The sequence below is a fragment of the Dunckerocampus dactyliophorus genome, chromosome 6 (assembly GCF_027744805.1).
Source record: "Dunckerocampus dactyliophorus isolate RoL2022-P2 chromosome 6, RoL_Ddac_1.1, whole genome shotgun sequence".
NCBI lineage: Eukaryota > Metazoa > Chordata > Actinopteri > Syngnathiformes > Syngnathidae > Dunckerocampus > Dunckerocampus dactyliophorus.
In genome coordinates, this window is record NC_072824.1 from 27,854,084 (window position 1) to 27,877,096 (window position 23,013).

Here is a 23,013-nt window from a genome sequence, read left to right on the forward strand (position 1 = left end):
TGAAAAAAAAAAGACGCTTTACGTTATATGGAATTTCTTACGTAATACGAGGCAAAAGCTTCACATAAATTCTTTACATTCAGTGGAATTTGAGTAAAAGGAGGTTTACGTTTACGCGAGGTACTACTATATTTCGTTTTGTCGGGACAAAGCCTTATTCACCACCAGCCCGCTAACCCTAACCCCCAAACCCTAACCCTTAGAAGTGCTATTATTATTTTGATACCAACAACATCTATGTAGACCTTTAAATGCCATGAAAAGCCTAATTTATTTGGATTATTATTATTATTTTTCTATTTTCTGTTGAAATAATCCCAGCAGACAAAGGTTAACCGCACGATCTTTATTGATTCGAGGGTAATCTTCCAAGATATCACTCTATCTGGTCCACATCTACGTCGACAGTCTTGCTGCTCCCGACCACTCTCCCGTCCACAACAGTCTCTACCACTGTGATGACCTTGGTGACCACTACGGAAAGGAAAAGCAACTTGAGCAAATCCAGTCTCCATATTTCAATCTTGTTAAATGCTGCCTTCATCCACGCTTACCTTGCTTTGAGCTGGTGAGCAAGGAAAGACAAAAAATGTTACTTTAGGTTGTCTGAATAAGCAAAACGTTCTCATTTTTAGTGTCTTTTTCCTCACCTTTCGTCCTCCCCGTCCAGCAGCCGTCTGTATTCTGCGATCTCCAGCTCCAGTCGGGTCTTGAGGTCCAGCAGCATGTCGTACTCTTGTTTGTTGCTGGTGATGTTGGCGTGGATCTGGGACAGCTGGGCCTCTAAACTGACAACCATGTTCTGCAGGCCTGCTAGCTGTGCAGCATAGCGGGCTTGTGTCTCAGCCAGCGTGCCCTCCAGGGATGCTTTCTGTGGTGGAGAAGATGTCTGCATTTCACTGCTGATATCGTTCATCAATGTTCCAAAGTTGCAATAAAAACCTTGTGCCTTCCATCGAGTGGTAATAAAAGACGACGTACCATACTCAGGTGGGACTGCAGTTCAATTTGAAGCCTCTGGAGGGTGCTCTTCAGTTCTTTGATTTCTGTGCGAGATGTTACCAGAGACTCTGTCTGTGTCATCACTTCCTGCTCCAGTGCTGCCATCTTCAACATCACAGACACAATGAAAGGTGTTTTTAGTAAAAAAAAAAAAAGAAAAAAAAAGAAGCACACTATAATAAAGTACAAAAAAGTCACATCAGTTCTTACCTTGTTCTGGTACCAGGCCTCGAGATCCCTGCGGTTCTTGGCGATCATAGCCTCGTAGTGTTCTCTAATTTCTGTCATGGCCTGGTTCAGGTCTGGAGAGGGAGACGCATCCACGGACACGTTGACCTGGCCACCCACCTGACTCCTGACCAGAGCCATCTCCTGTGAGGAGCCAAAGGGGCGCAGAAGGAATCAGAAAAGGAAGCAAGCAAGGAAGTGACATAAGGGTAGTGAGCATCCACCTAGCGAGGAGGGTCACATGAGACTGTAACAAATGGTGACAGTGTTCCCACACAGCGGATGGCTGCCGTGTTTGCAACATCAACTCATCCATCAGCAGTGTAGACACACATTCAGGTTGAGGATGGTGTGCAAACACATCGTGGGTGTGGGTCGCACGGTGGAATGTATCGACTGAGTTTGAACACAAGGAACCCGCGTTTGAGGTGTCACATCACCTCCTCGTGGTTCTTCTTCAGCATGATGAGCTCATCCTTCAGGCCGTCCAATTGACACTCCAGATCCGCTCTGGCCATGTTCATCTCCTCCAGCACCCTCTTCAGCCCAGCGATGTCTGCCTCCACTGTCATTCTCATGGCAAGCTCGTTCTCATACCTGGGGGGCGGGAGGGGTCACACACAGGGGTTCCGTCTGCGATGTTTAGCGTGTCAGGTGTTTTCATAGACGCTCACTTCATTTTGAAGTCATCGGCTGCCAGTTTTGCGTTGTCGATATCCAGAATGGTCTTGGCGTTGAGCCTGGCAGCAACACGGATCTCAGAAGGGAATGAAAAACAGTCAAAGTTAGTGACGTAGTCAGACAAGTACAGTATATATACAGTATATATATATATATATATATATATACTATATATTTATATTTCATACAGAGCAGTGCATAAATACATTTGTCACCTAACTATACAAAGTAACTGTGTGTATGTCCAACTGTTCCTGTCACCCCCTGTACTGTATTGCCATTAGGAGGTGGGCGAGATTGGGAATTTTGGTAATTAAATACGAGACCAGCATCGCAGATTTGGTGTGCCCTTCATGTGTTGATCATGATTAGAATCAGAACCAAACACGGGGCAAAAGATTTTAGGCAAGCAAAAAAAAATGTGTAAAAAAGGTAAGAATATTTAGAATATAATGAAAGATTATATTATATAATTGTTAAATAATATACTATAATATCATAAAAATATATACATGTAATAAAACTAAAATCTGCTATGCTCTTATTCAAATTCTTAGAATTTTGTCCAATAAGTTATTCCCTGGTTTTGTAAACAATAAATAAATAGGGTATAAAAACATTACCGATGTGACAACAACACCAATACTACGCTGGTATGGATAATATCAATACTTGGATCGATCCACCCACCTCTCATTGCCATTCTACGTGGGTGTTGTCACCCGGTTTATGGCAGTGGTTCCCAATTGTTTTCCGTCATGCCCCCCAAGGGACAGACATGTTCTCACGCCCCTCGGCCTGCTGTTGAGACGTATTTACCGGTACAAACTACGGCATGAGTTGCTGGCGCCAGCATCGTTGAAACATGCATAAAGACACAAGACACCTGCGAACCTTTAAGAAATTTCTACGGCTGCTACCCCCTGCCTCCCACACCCACTATTTGAGAAGCACTGGTCTGTGGAGCAGTTAGGCTTGGGTAAAGTAAAGTCTACTTCATTGAGTTTTGTAGTCTGTGGAACGTAGCCCAAGTGGTTATTTTTGCACAGAAAGCAAGTATAACGTGCATGTGCACCGGCAGCACCTCTTACTCTTTTCATACGATGCTGGTTACTGTTAGGAGGATGCGGTGGACGCTATGGAATGACAGTTATGAAAATGACAACCGTGCTCTCAGGTTCCTCCCGTAAACTAAGCGCCGTGATATCTTTGTTACATACCAACCCACACAAGATACACATCTGGGCGGGGGAACTCTGCAACACGTCTTACCTTTTCTTTCAGGTCCTCAATGGTGGCAAAGTAGCCGGTGTAGTCGTTGCTGATGACAGTTCTGCTCTGGTACCACTCTCTAATCTGCTTATCCAGCCGCTCGTTCTCCCTCTCCAGGGTGCGCACTTTCTCCAGGTAAGAGGCCAAACGGTCGTTCAGGTTCTGCATGGTGGCCTTCTCGTTGGCGCTGACGTGCAGGTCCAGGCCGTCAGCCAGGTTGAAGCCGGAAGGAGAAGGGTACGCCTGGGAAGAGGAGATGCGGGTGCCGCGTCCGCCTGCTCCGCCGTAGACACTCATGGTTTTCTGGTTGTAGGATCTGGTGCTCAGTGACATGCTGGAGGATGTGGATCTGGACCAGGCAGGAATACTGGAGATGATCTGCAGTTGTGAGCATCACCTTGGTCTCCGGGGTGTATATATACTGCAAAGTGGGATGGGCCAGGATGGGTTAGTTGAGAACGAAGAATGTGTCTACCCGATTATTTCATGCCATCTCTCCAGCAGCACAGGGGTGGTGGCTCGTGGGTGAGGGGTTCACCCGCCCTCTTTACAGGTCAAACCCGTGATTCCACATTTTATCGTTCCTCAATGAATGCCCATTCTTGAAATACTTCTTTACATTTCTCCATGTACCTTTAGGAATGCACAATTGCCACCTTTCATGCTTTTTAAGGATAAAAATAAGCAGTCTCACGTAACACGTGCCCAGAGCAGAAATGCGGCCATGTAGTAACATTTTCGCTCAGAAGCTTTGCTCACAGCCGTGACAAAATTGACACGGCGCAGTGACTATTTCACACCAGCGGTACGTGGGCCAAAGGTTGAGGGCAAAATAGGTTTAAGAGGTCCGAGGTGATTTAAGTGACATAAATTACGGCTGAAATGTGCAAGACTGCATTTAGTGATGCTTGCAGAGTCTTTTCTAATAAAGGTTGAAATGCTTTCACGTTCAAGTGCCACACACTCGCAGTCAGCCCGGAGGACTCCACAGACTCGACTGAACCACATGCAAAGACAACAGTAGTGGATAGACATGCGTTTTTGTCATACTTGGGGAAGCCTCAGGGTAGATGTACACAGACTGTGTCATTTGCCTGTCAAATAGGGTGACACACTTCTCCTGAAAAACAATAAACTCAATTATCTACAAGGGAAGTTAAGCTAGAAGATGGAAGACTTCCAGTGGCAAGGAAGTAAATGTGACTTGGACGTTCTACTCCATGTAATACTTTATTTAATTTCACTTGTATCATTTTAAGCATTCGATCTTATTTTTATGACAATGTGGATTCACGGATCCACAAATTTGCATCATTTTGGTCAATTTTGGTCATTTTAAATGTTATTTTGTCTGAAAACGGCAATTTTTTCCACAGAAAAACCTGGTGAGGTGAACAGATGGAATCGGAGTCACGCTGCCGCGACAACTGTGCTTCTTTTTTTTTTCCCCAAAAGCTAATATACAGGAAAAATACGGGAAACTATTCAACGGGACGGCACCGGGAAAAAGGACAAAATACAAGAGTTGACAGGTGTGCACCTACCTGTACATCATGCATGCTGTATTATTACGCTGTCGTCACGTATTTACAAATTATTATATTGAGAATGAGACGGAGCCACATTGAAAAAAAAAAATTGATTTTCAGAATAAAGTCATACATTTACCAGAATAAAGTCATAATAGTACCTTTGCCTGTAAATTTGTGAGAAAAAAACTTAAACAAATAAAGTCGCAAGTTTTTGTTTTATGTTACAGGCATAGTCTGAAACAGCTATGAAAAGGGGTGACTTATGTGACCGTTGGCCTTGGGCGTGTGGAGGGGGCGGGGTAAGGAAGGCAGAAGTGAGAGGGGCTAGCTAGACATGCTAATCAGCTCTGTTTTGCTGCCACGTTATAAATAAAAGCTTGCCTGAAGCAAGAGGAAAGTTCCCTTCCTTCCTGAAGAGCTATGCTCTGTTTTCCCTCTGACACGTAGTATTACCACTTTATTCGCCACCTTTTTTTCTTGTAAATTTAGGACTTTATTCTTGACATTTTTGTTTCAATGCGGCCCTATTACTCCTTCGTAGATTTCTGCAAAAAAAATCAGACAAAAAAGCGCAAATGGGCTGTTTTTTCCACAAATAAAAAAAAGGGGTTTTCTTGTTAAGAAATCTGCAAAGATGCAGGACCTCGAATGCTGAATTGTGAATCGCCGGGGACCCACTGTAGCTCACACTGACAAATACTATCATCAGTCATTGCAAATGTCAAATGGCGTGTCAAATAACAATAGCACCTGACAGAAAGAACATGGAAACGATCACCTGCCTGTTTTGTGTTGTTGTTTGAATGTTGTTGAACTGCATAGCCAGGTTGCTTGACTGCTGCCTGCTGTCATCATGTCACCTCTTGTCATCCGCCAGTCTGATTGATACACACCGCGACATCTGATCAGACGGCACTGAGGAATACGCGAGTGGTGTTTAAAGCAAACCGTCTTAGTTTTCCTCGACGCAAAAGCTTCAAATTGTTCTTCATGGCTATTGTAAAAGCGCTATTTACTTCACAATGCATTTGTTATCTCGTTAGTTTGCTGCATTGCACCTTACTGAGCTATGTGAAATACTTTGGCTATGTAATTAAGCAAATGACAAGGGTTACACATGAGAGACAACTTCCTGTGTGACGACCTCTACAATCATTGCAACATGAACACACACCTCTCCGATAGAGCTGTTGCGTTGGCTCTGATTATGTGAAAATACAATGTGTAAATTAAATCCAGGCAACAGGCCAGTAAAACGTCTGTATTGTATTTTACGACGCCCAAAAGACACCAAGTGACTATGGCGTCCATTATTTGTTATTTTTTAATTAGGTTTTTAAATGTGTGTTTTAATTGTTATTCTTAAAATCTTTGAAAATAGGCAATTTTTGCTGCAGAAAATATGTCTCATTCACAATAAGTCGGTCATACCTGATATACAGGTAAAATGTAGTTACACATGCTTGTATCTATCTATTTTTTTGTCAAGCGTTGAGATTTTGCACTTTGTTTGGTGGTCCTTGAACGCACCGTAGCTAACCGTGTGCTGTGAAATGCACCAGCTTCTTCAGCTATGGAAGCACTCGCTTTGACAGTCAACCCGGCCTCAAAACGTGCAGCGAGGCGAATGCAAGTTAATGTATTATCGTAAGTCGTTACTGGAATTACCTTTTGGAGGCTGCTAGCCTCCGGCGCTAGCCTGACGACCAGGCTGAAGGACACACCTTGACTCTGATTCCATCTGTTCATCGATCTTCTTACATTATCATTCATTAGCGATGTGTGTTTAATAAGTGTGTGAGGCTTGTTTAGGGCTTAAACCTGGATTGTTGTTGCAATTGAACAATGGTAAGTGAAGAGAAAAGTGGCGGGGGGGTGTTCTGGAGCTGAATCTAATCAGTTAGTGTACAGCAGTCACTTTCATTTCAGCCGGACTCTGTGCATGTCTGTCAGGATGCCACATGTTACTTGTTACCTGTACAATATCACCTTCAAGCACTTGTTGCGAGTTAGTCTGCATTCAGCATCAAATCGAGGAACCGAGGGATGGAGTTTTTGGCCCGCTAACTACCAATTGTACATCGGCACCAGTGGCATTACGATAGAGTTTCGGTACGCATGGAAATGTTTGTGTACATCATCTGGGCAGTCAAAGTACAATACTGGTGAAATCCATAACATGAACACAAGCCAGTTAAAAAGCGTCAGCAATTGGTATCATTTATCGTAGTCTCATCGTCTCTCCATGAACTGAGTTTTGTCGCGTCGCTGTGATGTTCTATAACATCGTCTGCGGATGTTAGCTCCTGTGCCTCCAGTCATGTGGAATCCTGATAGGCATGGCGGGCTGGTAAAACGACTCCGCTTTCCTTTGGTGGCTCATTACAGAAAACATCTTTTGTTCTGTGAGATACAAAAGGCAAAAATGTTGCCCTGCTTGTACTGCTAAAAATGTCATACCGAGACCTCACGGTGACTTTGTTTGTCATGGTAATGCGCATGTTTGCGCAAGGCAGGACTTTTCAGGTTCAGAAACACACCTTTTCTCTCAACACCGACTTGTGAAATAACTAAAGTGAGCGCATCGCTGGCGTTCTAGCAGTCAAAGTCAAGTCAAAAGTCGTGCAAACTAACTATGTTAAAGGTGGAACGATGCCTTTAGTTTGAGTCATAGTTGCATAAACATGTATTTGCTGACATTTTCGCTTGAAGCAATAAATGCAGTGTTTCAAGGTCACACGTGGTTAACCGGCCCGCTAAAGTTGAACCATGGAATGCTTTAGTTTTCATGACGCAAACATTTATCTCTTTCCGTTTGAAAAATCAAACCTCAAACCGAGGGAAGGAAACCTGAAAGCAAACAGCCTCGGGGCAGCTTCAGGTTACGTTGTTAAAACATTTACACATGGCCCACATCAGGAAGTAACATGCTTTACTGACACGGACTCACGTGAACCAGCTCCATTCTGCACTACAAACATACTGTATTTATGTTAAAGGGATAGTTGGGATGTTTTGACATGAAGTTGTCATTCATTCAGCAGAGCATTAAAATACATTTCATGCATTTGACTTGCTGCTCTCCAGCCGGTGCGTCCGGTCACAAAAAAACAAACAAACAAAGAAAAGGTGGTATTTTCCTTTCTATGGATGGACTGCAGTGACAAGCAGCTTCCAGCGCACGCACGCCTGCCCCCTTCAGGATGAAGTGGTACCGCGAGGGCCTCCCATATGACATTTGTCTGCATTTTATTGTCCATTAGCAAGAATAATGATGTCACACTTATATTAAAAACATGACACAGGCTGTAGAGAGGCATGGTGTACACAGTAATAGCAAGTGTGCTCACTGAGTGCACGGAGCCGAGAAGAGACGCTCTTAGGTTTCTGTCCTAAGAGCCTTTTCAACGTCCCACGCTAAAGCCTTGGAGCGACGTAACAGTACCAGTGCCAGTCTTTGTCGCCATCTGGTGGGTTTAAAGCATAACTACAGTTTTCAATGGTGTTGGAAAACCTCAGGTTTGCGTAAACGTGCAGCTAAAAAGCATTTAGTCTTCGCCCTAACTGTTTACTTAGCAAGACGAGGCAGACAACAGATGAAGGACAGGAATTTAACACACACACACACACACACACACACACACACACACAAGGCAGCACTATAGACATTGTGACGCTATTGAATCACCTCAAATAGAAAAGATGTCTTATAAAGAAAGATGCAGTCTGAAGCACCATTGCTCTTCCTGAAAGGACACCTCCTCCTTTAAAAGTGGGACTCGTTGATGACGTAGAAAGAGAACGTGTGTACAGCAGCTGTGACTTTCCATGTGTACTTGTGACTTCTGGTGATGTTTGGTCAACGTGAGAAGATGTCCAAGTGCAGAACGGCTTGTTCAGTGTCACTCATAAACTTGTATGAGGAACTAAAACAGGTTCCGTTCACTCGGCATCCGATTGGTCGCAAACCGGCTTGACTTCACGCGCCAGCATCTGAAAGTCCGATTGGCTGAAAGAATAATGGCGCACCGACCAATCACAGAGGTAGCAAGCATGCTTCAACGCCTACGCCCACTCTGCCTCCTATGGAGAACAGAGGGAAAGTTACTGCTCACAGGAACCTAAACAAAAGATGACTTGGGCCTCCTTCTTCTCAGCTCACTTTTAGTGTGTGTGTGTGTGTCTCGCAGAAAGAGAAGGAACGTGCCTGTGAATTGTGTTGGCTGAATTTTACAGCGGCTTCTCCTCGAGCGGGTAGAAGTTACAGCCTCCGAACGGGCAGTTTAGTCGACGAGAAACAGCTTCTCACCTTCTCGTTCTGGCTGCAGTTTCTGGGCGGCCGCTAGAGGACGCCCTGCAGCAGTGAAACACCTTCGGTGTTCAGGCATCTGATCTGAAGAAGGGTGTGGCAGTGGGACTAATCCGTCACATCTGTCAGGCCAAATAAAACAATGTGGATGACGTGCGGGTCAGTTTATTGCATTCTTATCTCGTTATGCTGTTTTAACAACAGGAAAGAACAGTTGGTGGAGGACGGCATGCTTTTTCTTCTTTTAAATCGGAAAGGTGGTTCTCATAAGAATTATTTTTATGTGACTCTCAAGCTTTTTTTGTAAACAAGTAAAAATAACATAGCATAGCACAGGGTAGCATAGCACAACATAACAAAACATGGCATAGCGTAGCATAACATAGCATATCATATCATAGTACATAAAATAATAACATAATATAACGTAACGTGACATAAATTGGCATAGTGTAGCTTAGCATAGCGTATCATAGTTTAGCGTAGCCTAGCTTTGCACAACATAACATAACAGGACATACTGTATGTTTTTATGTATTATATTATATTTTATTCTGTACAGCACCTTGAGCCACTATGGTTGTTTTAAAGTGCTTTACACCATAAAGTTGGAGTGGATTGGAACATAGCATAGCATAGCATAGCATAATATAGCATTGCACATACAGTATGGTGGCTATGAAAGTCTGCACATGCTGGTGAATGTTTAACACACACACAATATTAGTGGGTCCTGGAATGTTGTGGTAGCTATTACATCGAACGTTATTGTGAAGTGGCTGAATAGTTCAGCTCGATGTGATAATACCCGTGGTGGGTGTGGTGCATCCACAGGAGGCTCCAAGGAGTGATTCACCGTCCGTCCTACAGAGATGTGCTCACTCTGCCACATGGGAAACAGCACGACGACATAACTGACAGACGTGAGTGTTGATACAACAGGTACGGCCAGCGCCGGTGAATGAAACTAGAACGTAGTGACACACTTCGCTTGTTGCTCGGATACCAGAAATAACACAAACTGTTATGATGGAACCTGAAGGTGACAGACAATACTTCCCTTTGTGTTTTGTTTCCCCCCCTCTCGTTCTCGGCTGTGAAAAGTCACAGTGGAGAGAATCTTAAAGTGTGTTCACGGGGACACGCTCCAAAAATGCTTTGAATCATGGAGCTCGTTTTTGATGTGCCCGCTTAAGCTGGCATGGCATGGCATCGTCAACGTCGTAGTCGCGACCCAAAGGGCTCATTTCTGTGGAAAAAAAGGCGTCCATCTGTGTGGACGTGTGTAGTATACGTGCGCACAGCAACTTCCTGTTCAGTGCAAAATAAGCTTCAAAACAAATCATTGCGGTACGAACATGGTTCTACCTCTTCTTTGTTTTTTACATCGTCAGCCGCCAAAAGAACTGTCATCTTACGAGGTTGACCAGTGTTGGACTACAACAGTTTGTCTGCCTCCGCAGACATCTTGCTAACCGTACGACGGCCCCGTCCGTGCCATTCACAGATGAGACTTTCAAGGGATTCCAAATAACAGCTGTAGAAGAAAATGAACCAGGTCCTGTGGATCGCATACGCGCAAGTCCAAATCCACCCTGGAGGACTTCTCATTTCCTGTTTTCTGTTCTTTTACGTTCAAGCGTGGGCGGGGGGAGAGGGGGTCTTATCTTGGATTTGACTTGACCTCTTCTGCTAAGCGCTGGGACTGTGAAAAGGGAGCGGACGGAAGATATTTCACCGAGTCGTCGAACTTTTCAAAACTCCCATGAAGCACTCAGAGATTTAGATGAAGTTAGCCAGAATGCTTTTAAACGTTTGTCAGATTTATGCGAGATCGTCTTTGAGCAAGACGAGGGGTGTCCAAACTTCTTCCACCGAGGGCCGCATATGGAAAAGTGAAAGGATGCCATTTTGATAGTTTTTATCTTGTAAAAAGGCTAAAAAAGACGTTTCATATGATTTCAAAACCACTTTGTGTTAGCATAGCATTACATAGTTAGCATAGCACATAACATAAAATACGTTAGCATAGCATAGCATAGTACATACTATATAGTAACATAGTATAGAACAGTACGTAAAAAAACATAATATAGCATAGCATATACCATAGCATACCATAGCACATAAAATGACATAGCATAGCGCAACATAACAACATGGAATTGCACACGTAAAATAACATAGCTTAACATAACAGCATAGCATAGTAAATAACATGACATAACATAACATGGTATTGCTTAGCATAGCTTGGTATAGCACATAGCATAGTACGGAAAATAACATAATTCAGCATAGCATATTTTAGCATAGCATATACCATAGCGTAGCATAGCATAGCACATAAAATGACATAGTGTGGCGCAAAATAACATAACATGGCATTGCATAGCATAGCTTAGTGTAGCGCATAGCATAGTATGTAAAATAACAGCTTAACATAACATAACATATAGCATAACAGCATAGCATAGTACATAACATAACACTGTAGCATAACACAAATTAGCATAGTATAGCTTAGCATAGCACATAACGTAACATAGCGTATGATAGTTTAGCGTAGTGTAGCACAGCATTGCACACCATAACAGAGTAGGTTTTTTTGTGAAAAAGCTTAAAAAAAGATGTTTTATGTTTATGTAAAGACAAAACTTTGCGTTGCCGTTGTGTTATTGGCGGAACACTTATTTTTACCACTTTTTGCTCTTTTTTTCCATTGTCGCTGTTTTTTTTTTTGTTTTGTTTGATTAAATTTCTAGAATCTGCCGCGGGCCAATAAAAAACAAGCTGCAGGCCGCAAACGGCCCCCGGGCTGCGGTTTGGACACCCGTGAGCAAACCAGTGCGTGTTCAGACGTAGGTTTGCTTCTTATTGGAAGGTTGACGATCTTTTTCTGCTGTTGTGTCATGCAGCCTTTGCTCTCAATTCTCTTGAACTTGAGTATGAGTCTAAAGTTCCCTTGAGAATGTTGCACCATCCCTGCACACGCACACACACACGCACACGCACAAACGGCGCACAGTCAAAATATGCAAATGGCACCAAAAATAAGTAACTGTGAGGGGATGAAATCACGCAAAAGCATGAGTGGCGTGTCCACTTTCCATGTTGCTTAAACGCGCAGTCAACGCATCCACGCTTTCAGCCTTGAAGTCCAAAAGACAAAACGTGCTGCAGCTCTTCTGTCTTCATGCCAAGACCCTCCTCTTTCCACACATCGGGACACCACGCAGCATCAGTCCCCCTTTTGCGTTCCGCTTCGCCCTTTTTGTTTGTTCTGAATGAAGGTGTCACCGTGATGGGGGCCGCTTGCCTGCGGCTGTTTTCTCAAGATGAGCAGAGACGAGGCTGCCGGAACAACGCGCGACTGTTTCAAGGCTGCGTAAAACCAACCTGAATGTGAGACACGTCCAATGAAAGACAGTCAAGTCGTAAAACACTCTTTCAATACCTCATTTGCGCTGCTACCTGGAACTCACACGGGTCGTTTATGTGATTGTTGGTGCTCTCTGTCACCTCTTTTGCAACATTAGCTTCCTGGATTTCTTCTTGGAACTTACTTACTGTTACTTTCACAAGCGTTGCTGTACATTTATCCACTTCCTGTATTCCGATGTCGTCTTTACCAGCTGATACATGGCAAAATGATGCGATGGAAAACGATAAGGTACTGCAACGATGCAGTGATATCCTAGTCAAGGTTTTTCTTCAGTCATAGCGAGTAATAATGACATGATTAGTAGAATAGTACATAAATAACGACGCGCACACGCACGCTGACTTTGGCCACCAGATTCCGTGCAATGATGCTGTACAATGTCGCACAATAAGCGAGACGCGGTATGAAAACTGGGGCCAAAAAAAATGTTGTATTTGTATTTTCTATGAAATGATTCATCATTTTTAACGTATTCTTAAGTAAAAAAAAATTGCAGAATTGGCACATTTCCTGCGATGGAAACCACAAATGATGCAAAATCCCTCACAATCTGGGTCGTGTGCGTCGCGTGCCCACTTCCGTTTGCCAGCCTGTGTAACGTCTCGAGTGTGTGTGACGTGATTAGTAGCGATAAACCACAGAGAAAAGTCCTAAGGCGGGCGTGCAGTGTGTGCCTCACCAGCCATGAACCTCGCCACTGCCTGTAGTTGCGGGTGGCCTATGACTTGTGTGGATTATGCGGAGGGTTTCTATTGGATAAGTATTATAAATTGTGTCGTTACGAACAAAGGTGACGTCGTGCTACACGTTGTGTCTCGCCTCTTCCTGTCGAAGTGTGCCGTGCTTTTGGTGCAAACCAGCGGGCTCACATGAACCCAGCGTGCCGCGCTTTAGGTGTGAAGTGGCCAACGATTGGCCGAGTGTGGCTACGCCCCCAAAACAGCTCCAACCAGAGCGGAAACTCTTTTTTTTTTTTGCTTTGTGGCTGAAAAGAGAACAAGCAAAACGGTGACAAGGATATTGTTGTGACATTACAAGAATAAAGTAGTCATTTTAGAGGTCTGCTGTACGTTTACGGTAAATCCCCGCTTTTCATGGGGGTTACGCCCTGGACCACCAGCAAAAGGTGTACATTCTGATTTCAGATCAACATTTGCAATAAAAGCGGCCGCTGTAACTATTAGATCAGATTCAGTTCCACAACATTCCCCTTCTCTCCTCAACTGCCGTTGTTCACCCGCAACACAATCCAAGTTTAAGCCCCAAATATGCCTCACGTGCGTTTTAAACACATTCTAAGCGTAAAATGCACAGCGACTCGCCGCTAATCAACCCCGATGTCAAACGATCAATGAACAAATGGGATCGGAGTCACGGCGTACAACCATGGCGCGTTCAAGGACCGCCGAACAAAGTGCAAAATCTCAACGCTAAACAGAAATGAAGTGAATGAAATGTGTTTTCTGCGGAATAAACACAGCTCACCACGTTGTCTCTGCCCAGCGGCGTACAGCACCAAATAAAATCTCTCCACCACCTCAGCCCAGCTTGATGAAACAAGTCAGTGAAACATCGCTCAGCAGTCCAGCAGGACCAAACCCTGCTGGTGCTTGCAGAACACAAGAGGCATGAGTCACTCCTCCGTGTGGTTGAGAGGTGACGACCCCGCAAGCCTCTCCCATCTCCACCAGCAGGGACGAGTTGGCCCAGAGCCCAAAAGTGTGATAAGGAGGTACAAGCACACACACAGACACACACAATACACACAAAAAAGGCTGTAAGAGAGGCCAAAATCAACACACAGAGGAGAGCATGCACGTACGGACACGCACGCATGCGAGCACACACAGGAACCGAGAGGGGATGTTGAGTGTGACATGGCCAACAATGGAGCGCGGATTCCTTCTTCGTCAGTAAGTACCAATGTGAACGTCCCTGAGACACGAGTTCCAAAACCAGAGCGAGTCTGTTTATACATGCAAGTGCTTGATATAACAGTAAGTGACTTCACATTTGCATGCGACTATTTAAACTAGCACGAACGAGACCAGCCAAGCAGGTATTTAGACAAGCATGCACAAATGAGAGGTGATACACATTCATACACACCAGCACAACTCCCTCACACATGAACACAAAAGCAGAAACACACACATTCCATGAGAGTGCCCTCATAGAGGGAGAGGGGAAAAAACCCGATCCTTAAAGGAAAACAAGCCAGTGGAGATCTTGCAGAGGAAAACTCCCTCTTCCCCTTCCTCCCTCCCCCCAGCCGGGCCCGCCCCAAGACCAGCACTATATCTAGAGCCTGCTGCCCGCTACCCAACTCCACTCCTGCTTCAAGCTCCTTAACTCCTCTCGTCTCCTGTCTTGAAGACTCTCAGCCATGCAGTCCTACAGCATCACCAGCGGGCCCACCATGATGAGCCGGCAGAGCTACAGTTACTCATCCAGAACCGCCCCGAGGGCTCAGAGCTTGTCCGGACTCAGCCTGGGGGGGCCCCGTATCTCTTCTGCCACCATGCGCACCGTTTCCTCCGGCTTCGGCGGCGGCTATGGAGCATCAGCAGGCACGTTCGACCTGTCTCACGCCTTGGACCAGAACACCATTCAGCTGAACGAAAAGGCCACCATGCAGAACCTGAACGACCGTCTGGCCTCCTACCTGGAGAAGGTGCGCTCTCTGGAGGCTGCCAACGCTAAGCTGGAGAAGCAGATCAGAGAGTACTACGAGCAGAAGGGCCCTGCGGCCGAGAGGGACTACAGCAACTACTGGGCTATCATCAACGACCTGAAGGACAAGGTATGTCCGCACTGCTGTTAATCATTACAAAGGTAGACCGATGTTGATGTGGAATGCTCAAATCTGAAATGCATTGAGGCTGCAGACACGGAAACTATTCATTTATAAAGTCACCAACTCCCAAATTGTTCTTTAATCCAGATTATGGCTGCCACCATCGGCAACGCTAACATCCTCCTCCAGATTGACAACTCCAAACTGGCTGCTGATGACTTCAGAACCAAGTAAGTCGGCCTTTGCATGTGCGTAAGAGCTCCTATAGCAAACACCGGCATTGTCTCATCCTGCTTTCTTCTCCAACAATCCGACAGATATGAACATGAGCTGATGATGCGCCAGTCCGTGGAGGCCGACATCGCCAACCTGCGCCGCCTGCTCGACCAGACCACTCTGACCAAAGCTGACCTGGAGATGCAGATCGAGGGCCTGCAAGATGAGCTGGCCTACCTCAAGAAGAATCACATCGAGGTACCAGAAGCTTCATGTGTCCTTCACGCCGTAGGACGTTTCAAAGGTTCACTTTTTTTGTGTGGCGGGGGATGTGTTGTTCAGGAGCTGGCAGCGCTGCGGTCACAGCTCTCCGGCACAGTCAACGTGGAGGTTGACGCCGCGCCCCAACAGGACCTCAACAAAGTCCTGGAGGAGATCCGCGCCCAGTATGAGGCCATCACCGACAAACACCGCCGCGACCAGGAGGCCTGGTTTAATGAGAAGGTAAACCAGATCACCAAAAAACCCACACCAACACCTTCCGTCAAGCCAATTCTACAAGGAGGTCTTATATCGTCTCTCTCTAGTCGGCCGCCTTGACGAAGGAGGTGACCATCAGCACAGAGACCATCCAGACGTCCAAGACAGAGATCGGGGACTTGAGACGCACGCTGCAGGGTCTGGAGATCGAGCTGCAGTCTCAGCTCAGCATGGTGAGAGACAAAACCCAGACCGCCTCACAATCTGGCCTTATAAGAGCAAAGCTCACAGACGCCGCTCTTGTCCGGAGAGAAAGGGTAGGGGAGGGGGGGCTTTTGCTGAAGAATGTCTTCGGGGAGTCGGGAGGGGGGGGGGGTTGGCTGGGAGATGAAAACATTTCACAGACGTCCGCTCAGATTGTGGTAGACATGAAAGCGCTAGAAGAAAAAGGAAGGAATGCAGAAGATGACGGTCTTGTAAGGCCAAAGGTCACCAGTGCACGACATGGTGACCCTGTGAGACACCATCCAGGGCGTGGCAGGCTCGACTTACTACCTGGAGCTTTTATTACCATCCAGTGTGTCAATGCCGCCCATGAAATGTGTCCTTCTCTTCATGCCCACATAGAAAGGGGCGCTGGAGAACACGCTGGCAGAGACGGAGGCTCGTTACAGCGCCATGCTCGCCGGCTTCCAGAACACGATCAACATGCTGGAGGTAGAGTTGGCCAACGTGCGTGCCAGCATTGAGCAGCAGGGACAGGACTACAGGATGCTGCTGGACATCAAGACCAGGCTGGAGCAGGAGATCGCCACTTACAGGAGCCTGCTGGATTCCGAAGAGTCCAGGTAGAACAAGTGCACGTATTTGCACAGAACATGTAAATCACCTGAGCTCTCCGTTCATTCTGGTCTCTCTCCTTTTCCTGTTTCAGGCCAGTTGGCTCAGGTGAGTGATGCCGCCTGTCAGTCACACACCATCACATTCCTGCTTTTTTTCCCACAATGCCATTAACATCCTCTTCCTCTTGTGCTTCTTCACAGGGAGCACTAAGACCACAGTCACGTCCACCACTGTGCGCACTTCCAGCTAAACGGTGCAGCCCGCATGATGGCACACACATGCACACACACACACGCACACACATGCACACACACAGACTAATAAAAGCTGTTACACCCGATAAGAAAAGCTACGCTAAAAAAGAATGGAGGGGAGATGAAAGTTGTTTGATAAGAAGAGGAGAACAGAAGGTGGATGTTGTGTTTTGCCTTAAAAACACACCGCCCTGGTCTAACATGGCACTTCCACATCATGCAGAACAGCAAAACAACATGTACATTGGTCTGGAAAGTTGGAAATGTGGGATAACCCCCCCCCCCCCCCCCCCCCCCCCGAAGAAAGGTCTGCAAGTGTGTGTTTGCATGTCTGAAAAATAAACCTGCAAAGTGAACAGTTTGTGCTTTTCTGTGTGTCCTTTATGAGTCGTTCCGCGATGACACGGCTGTGTTTATGCGGTTGTCACGGTGACACGGTACAATCAGGGAGGTGGGATGCGGGGCGGCGGAAGCCTGTGTTACGTAAGGGTGGTGTTGTCAGGAAAGGCTGAACAATGCTGCAGTGTAAGCCATGTTGAGCTTGGAAAATAAACTGTACACCGTGTAAGTCATCGAATAAGGCAAATGACCCTTTGGTTTACTCAGAGACGTTCTTTTGCGAGATACGCCCAAACGGCTGACTAATCTTTGCCCTGGAGGCTGTCAAAACTCTTCCATGAAGTCCTGTTACCTAGCAACAAGAACACACGCACTTACATGGACACAGCCAATGCAAACACTGACAAAAGTTGTTCAAATCCAGTATCGCTCCTGCACTTTGGACCCGTGTCGTACATGAGCTGAGCAGTAAAATCCTACGAGGTGTGCACATTTCTCCAACAATGGTGTCATGTTTGCTTTGGACACACAGAGATTAAGCAGAGGGTGGAACTGCTGAAGCCGACCACCGCTGACAAGCTTCAGAGGCCCATATTTGGATCCATCTGGCTGTCTCCAGCAGGCCCACCTAACTATGCATGTGCTTAGGCGACAATAATGCCTAATTGTTAAGACAACTTGATTATTTCTTACGTCACCCTTATAACATGTACCTTTATTTTGATAATAATAGAAGTACACTGCTCAGCGTATTATACTCTATAAAGCCTTTTTTGGCAAGCCACAACTTATTAAATACTAATCATAATAACTGAATACAGTTTGACCTTTTGGCAATGAAATGTTAGTGACATGTTTTGCAATGGGGCACTGCCAGTTTACATACATAGTATCTGCCCTACATAGTACATAGTATGTACGTATATACAGTAGTAGAGTATATGAATCAGGCTTGATGATAAGCCCCATTAGGTTGTACACGGGTAGCATTGATACTATTCAACCCCCACTGTGAAGGACGTATACTGTATTTTCACAATGCACACGTACAAGAGATCGCCCGTTTATTTTAATTGTTGAGCCAAAACAATGAAATCTACTGCAAGTTTAGCAACTTTTTTTTTGTTGTTGCATGAAACCCACTGAAACGCCGATTCTGAGCACATGTGCATGTGAGGGCAAGGCCAAGTGAGAATTATGTCGTAAGGTAACGCTATTGTAAATCATATACTTGACCATACACCGTATCTACTCGCTAGCCTTTGAGCTCCTCGTTAGCAGACTTTATGACTTTATAGCGCAACAATCTAGCTGCTTACATTCCGCGGAAGGGGAAGGCCCGTAAGGGCGCCACGGCTGGGGGGTGAGCGGCCGGCTTGCAATCACAAGATAACTGCGTGGTTTTGGGAAACTTGTCTAGCTATCCTTGAGGAAGATACGGAACCCCGAGTTGCTCCTGCTGTTATTATATTCAGTGCAAATTTCCCACCAAGTGACTGCAAATGGTTTTTGCTGAATTTGCACATTTCCTGATCAAAGATGGGGGCAGACGCCGGCGGTGGGGCTGTCTCGCAAGCTTAGTGCGCAGGCCGTGCCGACCATCTGAGTGCACTCACTGAGTGGCACCATGGCGCCTGTTTGTCAGCGTGACACCCGTGTAATGTCTTTTATGTGTGCATGTGCTTCATATACAAAAGGTAAGACCACAAATGGTTTTCAGTTCACCAAATAATCACACCAACAAAACAACTTTTCTCTATCAGTGGAGGAGTCAGTGCCTCACCAGCCATGAACCTGGCCGCATGTCACTGATATACTGTATTTAAACACTGTCACACCCACTACTGTAACGGTCTTATTTTAGGTGTAAAAGTGTCATACAATTTATTGCTTGAGACCAATTTTCTACAACTACCTTAAACAGCTGCAGTTGTTTTGCGCGACTGAATGCTTCAAACTGTTAAGGCAGGTACGAAAACACTAGCTAGCTCTGGTCTGTAAAAAGAGGTGTTTAGAATGTGTGAAGGTTGAAGTGAATGAACCTCATTGGACAGTTACAGCGCGGGTTTAACGACAGACCAACTAAAAAAAACACAATTGATTTGTACTGTTTTGTTTTACTGAACAAGACACCCAGAATGTGCACGAAGAAAGGATGTGCGGTTTACAACATGAACTATAAAACACGTATTTGAACGCCCCTCCTTGTTCGCTTCCCAGACGACCTCCGTGACATGTTTCGCAATCAAGCAAAAACGCGGCAAAAAAACCCAAAACCCCTTTGATACAAAGAAGAGTGGGGGTTTGCTCCGTAAGCAAACCCCCACTCTTCTTTGTATCAAAGCCTCATATTCCTCAAGCTGCTGTGACGCAGTCTCCACGATCACCGTAACAACCCGTGAATATCACCGGGAAGTGCTGAGTCTCCGGTTTGTGGCAAGTGATCGGTATCAATTTGACAGTTCAAGACTTCCTCAGACTGTTGCCAACATAAGAAAACTGTCCGAAAATACAGTTAAAGGCTCAGAAAAAAATATAAAGCTCCTCTGGACTTGTGGTTTGTAGGAAAATGCTAGCTTAAAATGCTTAAAACTGCAGCAAGAAACGCTGTCGGTGGCACCTATTCTGGTGCTTGCCAGCCTCGTTATGTACGTAATCATAAAAAATAGGTTACCTGATATACAACTGCTACAAAAGTGGACTTCATAGCTCGGGAGATAAACACACATTGATTAGTAGCGGCTCCTTTGTTTGACTCCAGATAAAGAAATAGACAGGAAACAGTGGCAAGCTGTGCCCTGTCATGGCGGCCTGCACAGACTCAGAGATATTAATCATGTGATCTTGTCAAACAGCTCTGATCTTAATATGTTTCCGGAACATTCCCCACGTTTACGCCTTGCTCTGCTACTTATATTAAAGCTCTAAGCCAGGGGGGTTCAAAGTGCGGTGCGGGGGTCATGTCTGCCATGTACACTCACGGGAAAAAAGATTTGACGACCCTCGTTTCTTCAGTTTATTGATCCATTTGACAGCCTGGTACAACTAAAAGTACATTTGTTTGGACAAATATAATGATAACAAATATAGCTCATAAAAAGAGATGATATCTAGCAACTTCCATCCTTTTCTTGATAACCAAATCACTTAAGTTCTTGCATGAATAGCTATAGCATTGTACTGACAAAAAATGGAACTCTTGTGCGCTATTTTTGCTGTCCAAACAAAGGTACCTGTGGTTGTATCAGGCATTAAAATGAACAAGAAACTGAAGAAAACAAGGGCGCTCTGATCATTTTTTTCATGACTGTATCTTATTTTTTGCTGTCCCGTGGCATATTCTATAAACGAAATCAAACGTGGCACTTTAAATGTTGCAACACACCGCACAACTTCCTTTGTCACATAACACGACCGCACCATAGATCTCGAGTTGTGCACAGGATGAATCTGCATTCTTCTCCTCTTGGCCGGCTCAGATTCCGCAGCCTCATCTCCGATCACGCCTCCTCTGCTGTGATTGGTCAGAGTTTCTGCTCAGCGCTGCATAGCGACACGGCCCTTGCGTCCCTTGTCGGAAAACAAAAGTCTGGAGCAGAAAAACTGACTGCATTGCGAAATGTCAAGATGGAATTTTTGCCTAATTGAAACTCAGAACTCATATCGGTGACATACTTAATTATGCATCGGCCGTGCCTGACATCGGCATCGGGAGGAATGTCTCAAGGTCAGAATGTCCTGGAGCGGAGGGGAGGAGGAGCATTCTTCTCATGGCGAGGGCCGTGTTAGCGTTGACACACCAGCGGAGAGGAATGCCTAACCTCTTTGCAAATGCTCTGTGGGATCAGACCTCACTGTGAAACTTTGCAGGCTCACCCTAACCCTGAGCTGCGGAGGGGAGTTAGAAATGGACCACACCAGAACTTGGGCTTTGCCAAGCATGAACACACAGGAACAGACCCATTCTGTCCCTTCCTACACTACACTACACTACACTACACTACACTGGTATCAGAATCTGCAAAGCATGCAGGGCAGACTGGGCAGTGCAGGCTGGATGGTGGGTGCCAGTTTTACAGGTAGAGCGGGTTTCCAGTTCCACACCCACTTTTAATCCCAGGAGTAAAGACCAAGACAGACAGACCTACGTGGGCAGGGCGCACTTTGCTTGTAAAAGCTTTGATAGATTTGATACACAATGCATGCTATCAATAAACACAATGTTTACACAAAGAAAGGGTTGGATCGCACAGCATACCACATCCACCTGTGAAAGCCTTTGCTGAGCTGGATTGTGTTTGTTCTGGAACACATCCCAGTATGAGCTGGGTGGAGAAACACAGATGTACTATGTACTTACAGCCTTTTGTTCTGATAAAATCGTCACATTTGACTGCCATGGCCGTGTGAAAAGAAAACACTTGCCTTTTTTGCACCGAACTTGCACTTGGAAAAGCGGCTCAAACTTTTCAAACATTCCTCGTAAAATGCATGAGGCGCACCTGCACAATGTACATAGGATTCCATCCACCTGTGATTGTTAAAGAGGTATTGATTGAACTATTATTATTGCAGTGGTGTGGAAACGACCATTACTGCTCGTTCCACACCAGTTAACTTGTACTTCATCATACTTCCCTCGAGAAACGGCTCACACAGGTCACACTCCATGTAAAACAGCAGCACTCCCACACCCTTTTTAAAGTTAATGCGACACTGCCATCAAGTGCCGTTGTGTGTGGCGGCAGCATGGCTAGCAGGGGTTTTACCCCCCTTCCTAAAAGTAACACAATTCTTTCTAAACCGTTTTGAAGTTCATGAATCACTGGTTTCATTGATGTTTTTCTTCGGAGGGCTTTCAGATGAACCCAATGAGCCTTTCATGGCAACATCCTCCTTCCGAGTGGTAAGAGAATGTCATGCAGGGCTTAAATCAACTTAATAGGTTGTATGAACATATGTAATTACGTATGTAATTATATTCAATATGGCTATACAGATAATTGCACATAATTCCTGAATAGTTGTGTACATAACCTAAGTACTGGTAACATGTCAGTCAAAATAGCTATGTAACGTTCATTCGACACACGTCATGTATGACATCGAGTTAACATTTGCTATCAAATATTACCAATATACAAGAAACGAAAATGATGATGCAAAAGACAATGCAGCCGAAGTCAAGGCAACATATTAAAAAGGTTTCGGCAACGGGCACATTTTCCATTTCCTCATGACATAATAGTTTAAGAAGCGGACGTGTAGAAAACGCTGATTTCTGTAATGGAGTTCATGACGCCAAGCAAAGCCATCAAACAATACACCTTCTTCTTCTACATAACTAGCCGCTACAAGTGAACACATGACTTTTGTTCTAGATGCCGCTCACCTAGTTTATCCCTCATCACCATCATAAAGATGAACTTCTCCGTGTTTAGCTTGAAACACTGCGGGAGAGCAAGAGCCAATCAGGAGGGGAGATCCAGTCAGCTGACTGATGACATACGACATCTACAAAGTGACGTTTCACGATCTAGCGGTAGCTCGCGGTCGGGGTAATGGGCACACCTGATGCGGATTGTAGCTCATACTTCCCATTCAACGTATTAGTC

The 23,013-nt window shown here is 45.3% G+C and overlaps 2 protein-coding genes across 4 annotated transcripts; one reads left to right on the top strand and one right to left on the bottom strand.

Moving 5' to 3' along the window:
* Window positions 1-281: 281 nt before the first annotated feature.
* On the bottom strand, window positions 282-11,100 carry krt98 (keratin 98). 3 transcript variants are annotated; one of them, XM_054778252.1, is made up of 8 exons: window positions 9,025-11,100; window positions 3,184-3,604; window positions 1,905-1,987; window positions 1,671-1,827; window positions 1,213-1,374; window positions 982-1,107; window positions 651-871; window positions 282-474 (listed from the first exon to the last, which is right to left on the bottom strand). In XM_054778252.1, the coding sequence occupies exons 2-8, from the start codon at window positions 3,514-3,516 to the stop codon at window positions 297-299; spliced, it is 1,260 nt and encodes a 419-aa protein (XP_054634227.1). In that variant the 5' UTR covers window positions 3,517-3,604; window positions 9,025-11,100; the 3' UTR covers window positions 282-296. The 3 variants fall into 3 exon arrangements, with proteins under 3 accessions (XP_054634227.1, XP_054634226.1, XP_054634228.1); XM_054778253.1 differs by adding an exon at window positions 555-565 and having other exon boundaries at window positions 332-474; window positions 3,184-9,117; XM_054778251.1 differs by having other exon boundaries at window positions 3,184-11,100.
* Window positions 11,101-14,786: 3,686 nt separating this feature from the next.
* Window positions 14,787-17,352, top strand: LOC129182307 (keratin, type I cytoskeletal 13-like). The gene is made up of 8 exons (XM_054778255.1): window positions 14,787-15,272; window positions 15,414-15,496; window positions 15,584-15,740; window positions 15,825-15,986; window positions 16,070-16,195; window positions 16,590-16,810; window positions 16,897-16,910; window positions 17,006-17,352. The coding sequence occupies exons 1-8, from the start codon at window positions 14,856-14,858 to the stop codon at window positions 17,053-17,055; spliced, it is 1,230 nt and encodes a 409-aa protein (XP_054634230.1). The 5' UTR covers window positions 14,787-14,855; the 3' UTR covers window positions 17,056-17,352.
* The last annotated feature ends 5,661 nt before the right edge of the window (window positions 17,353-23,013 follow it).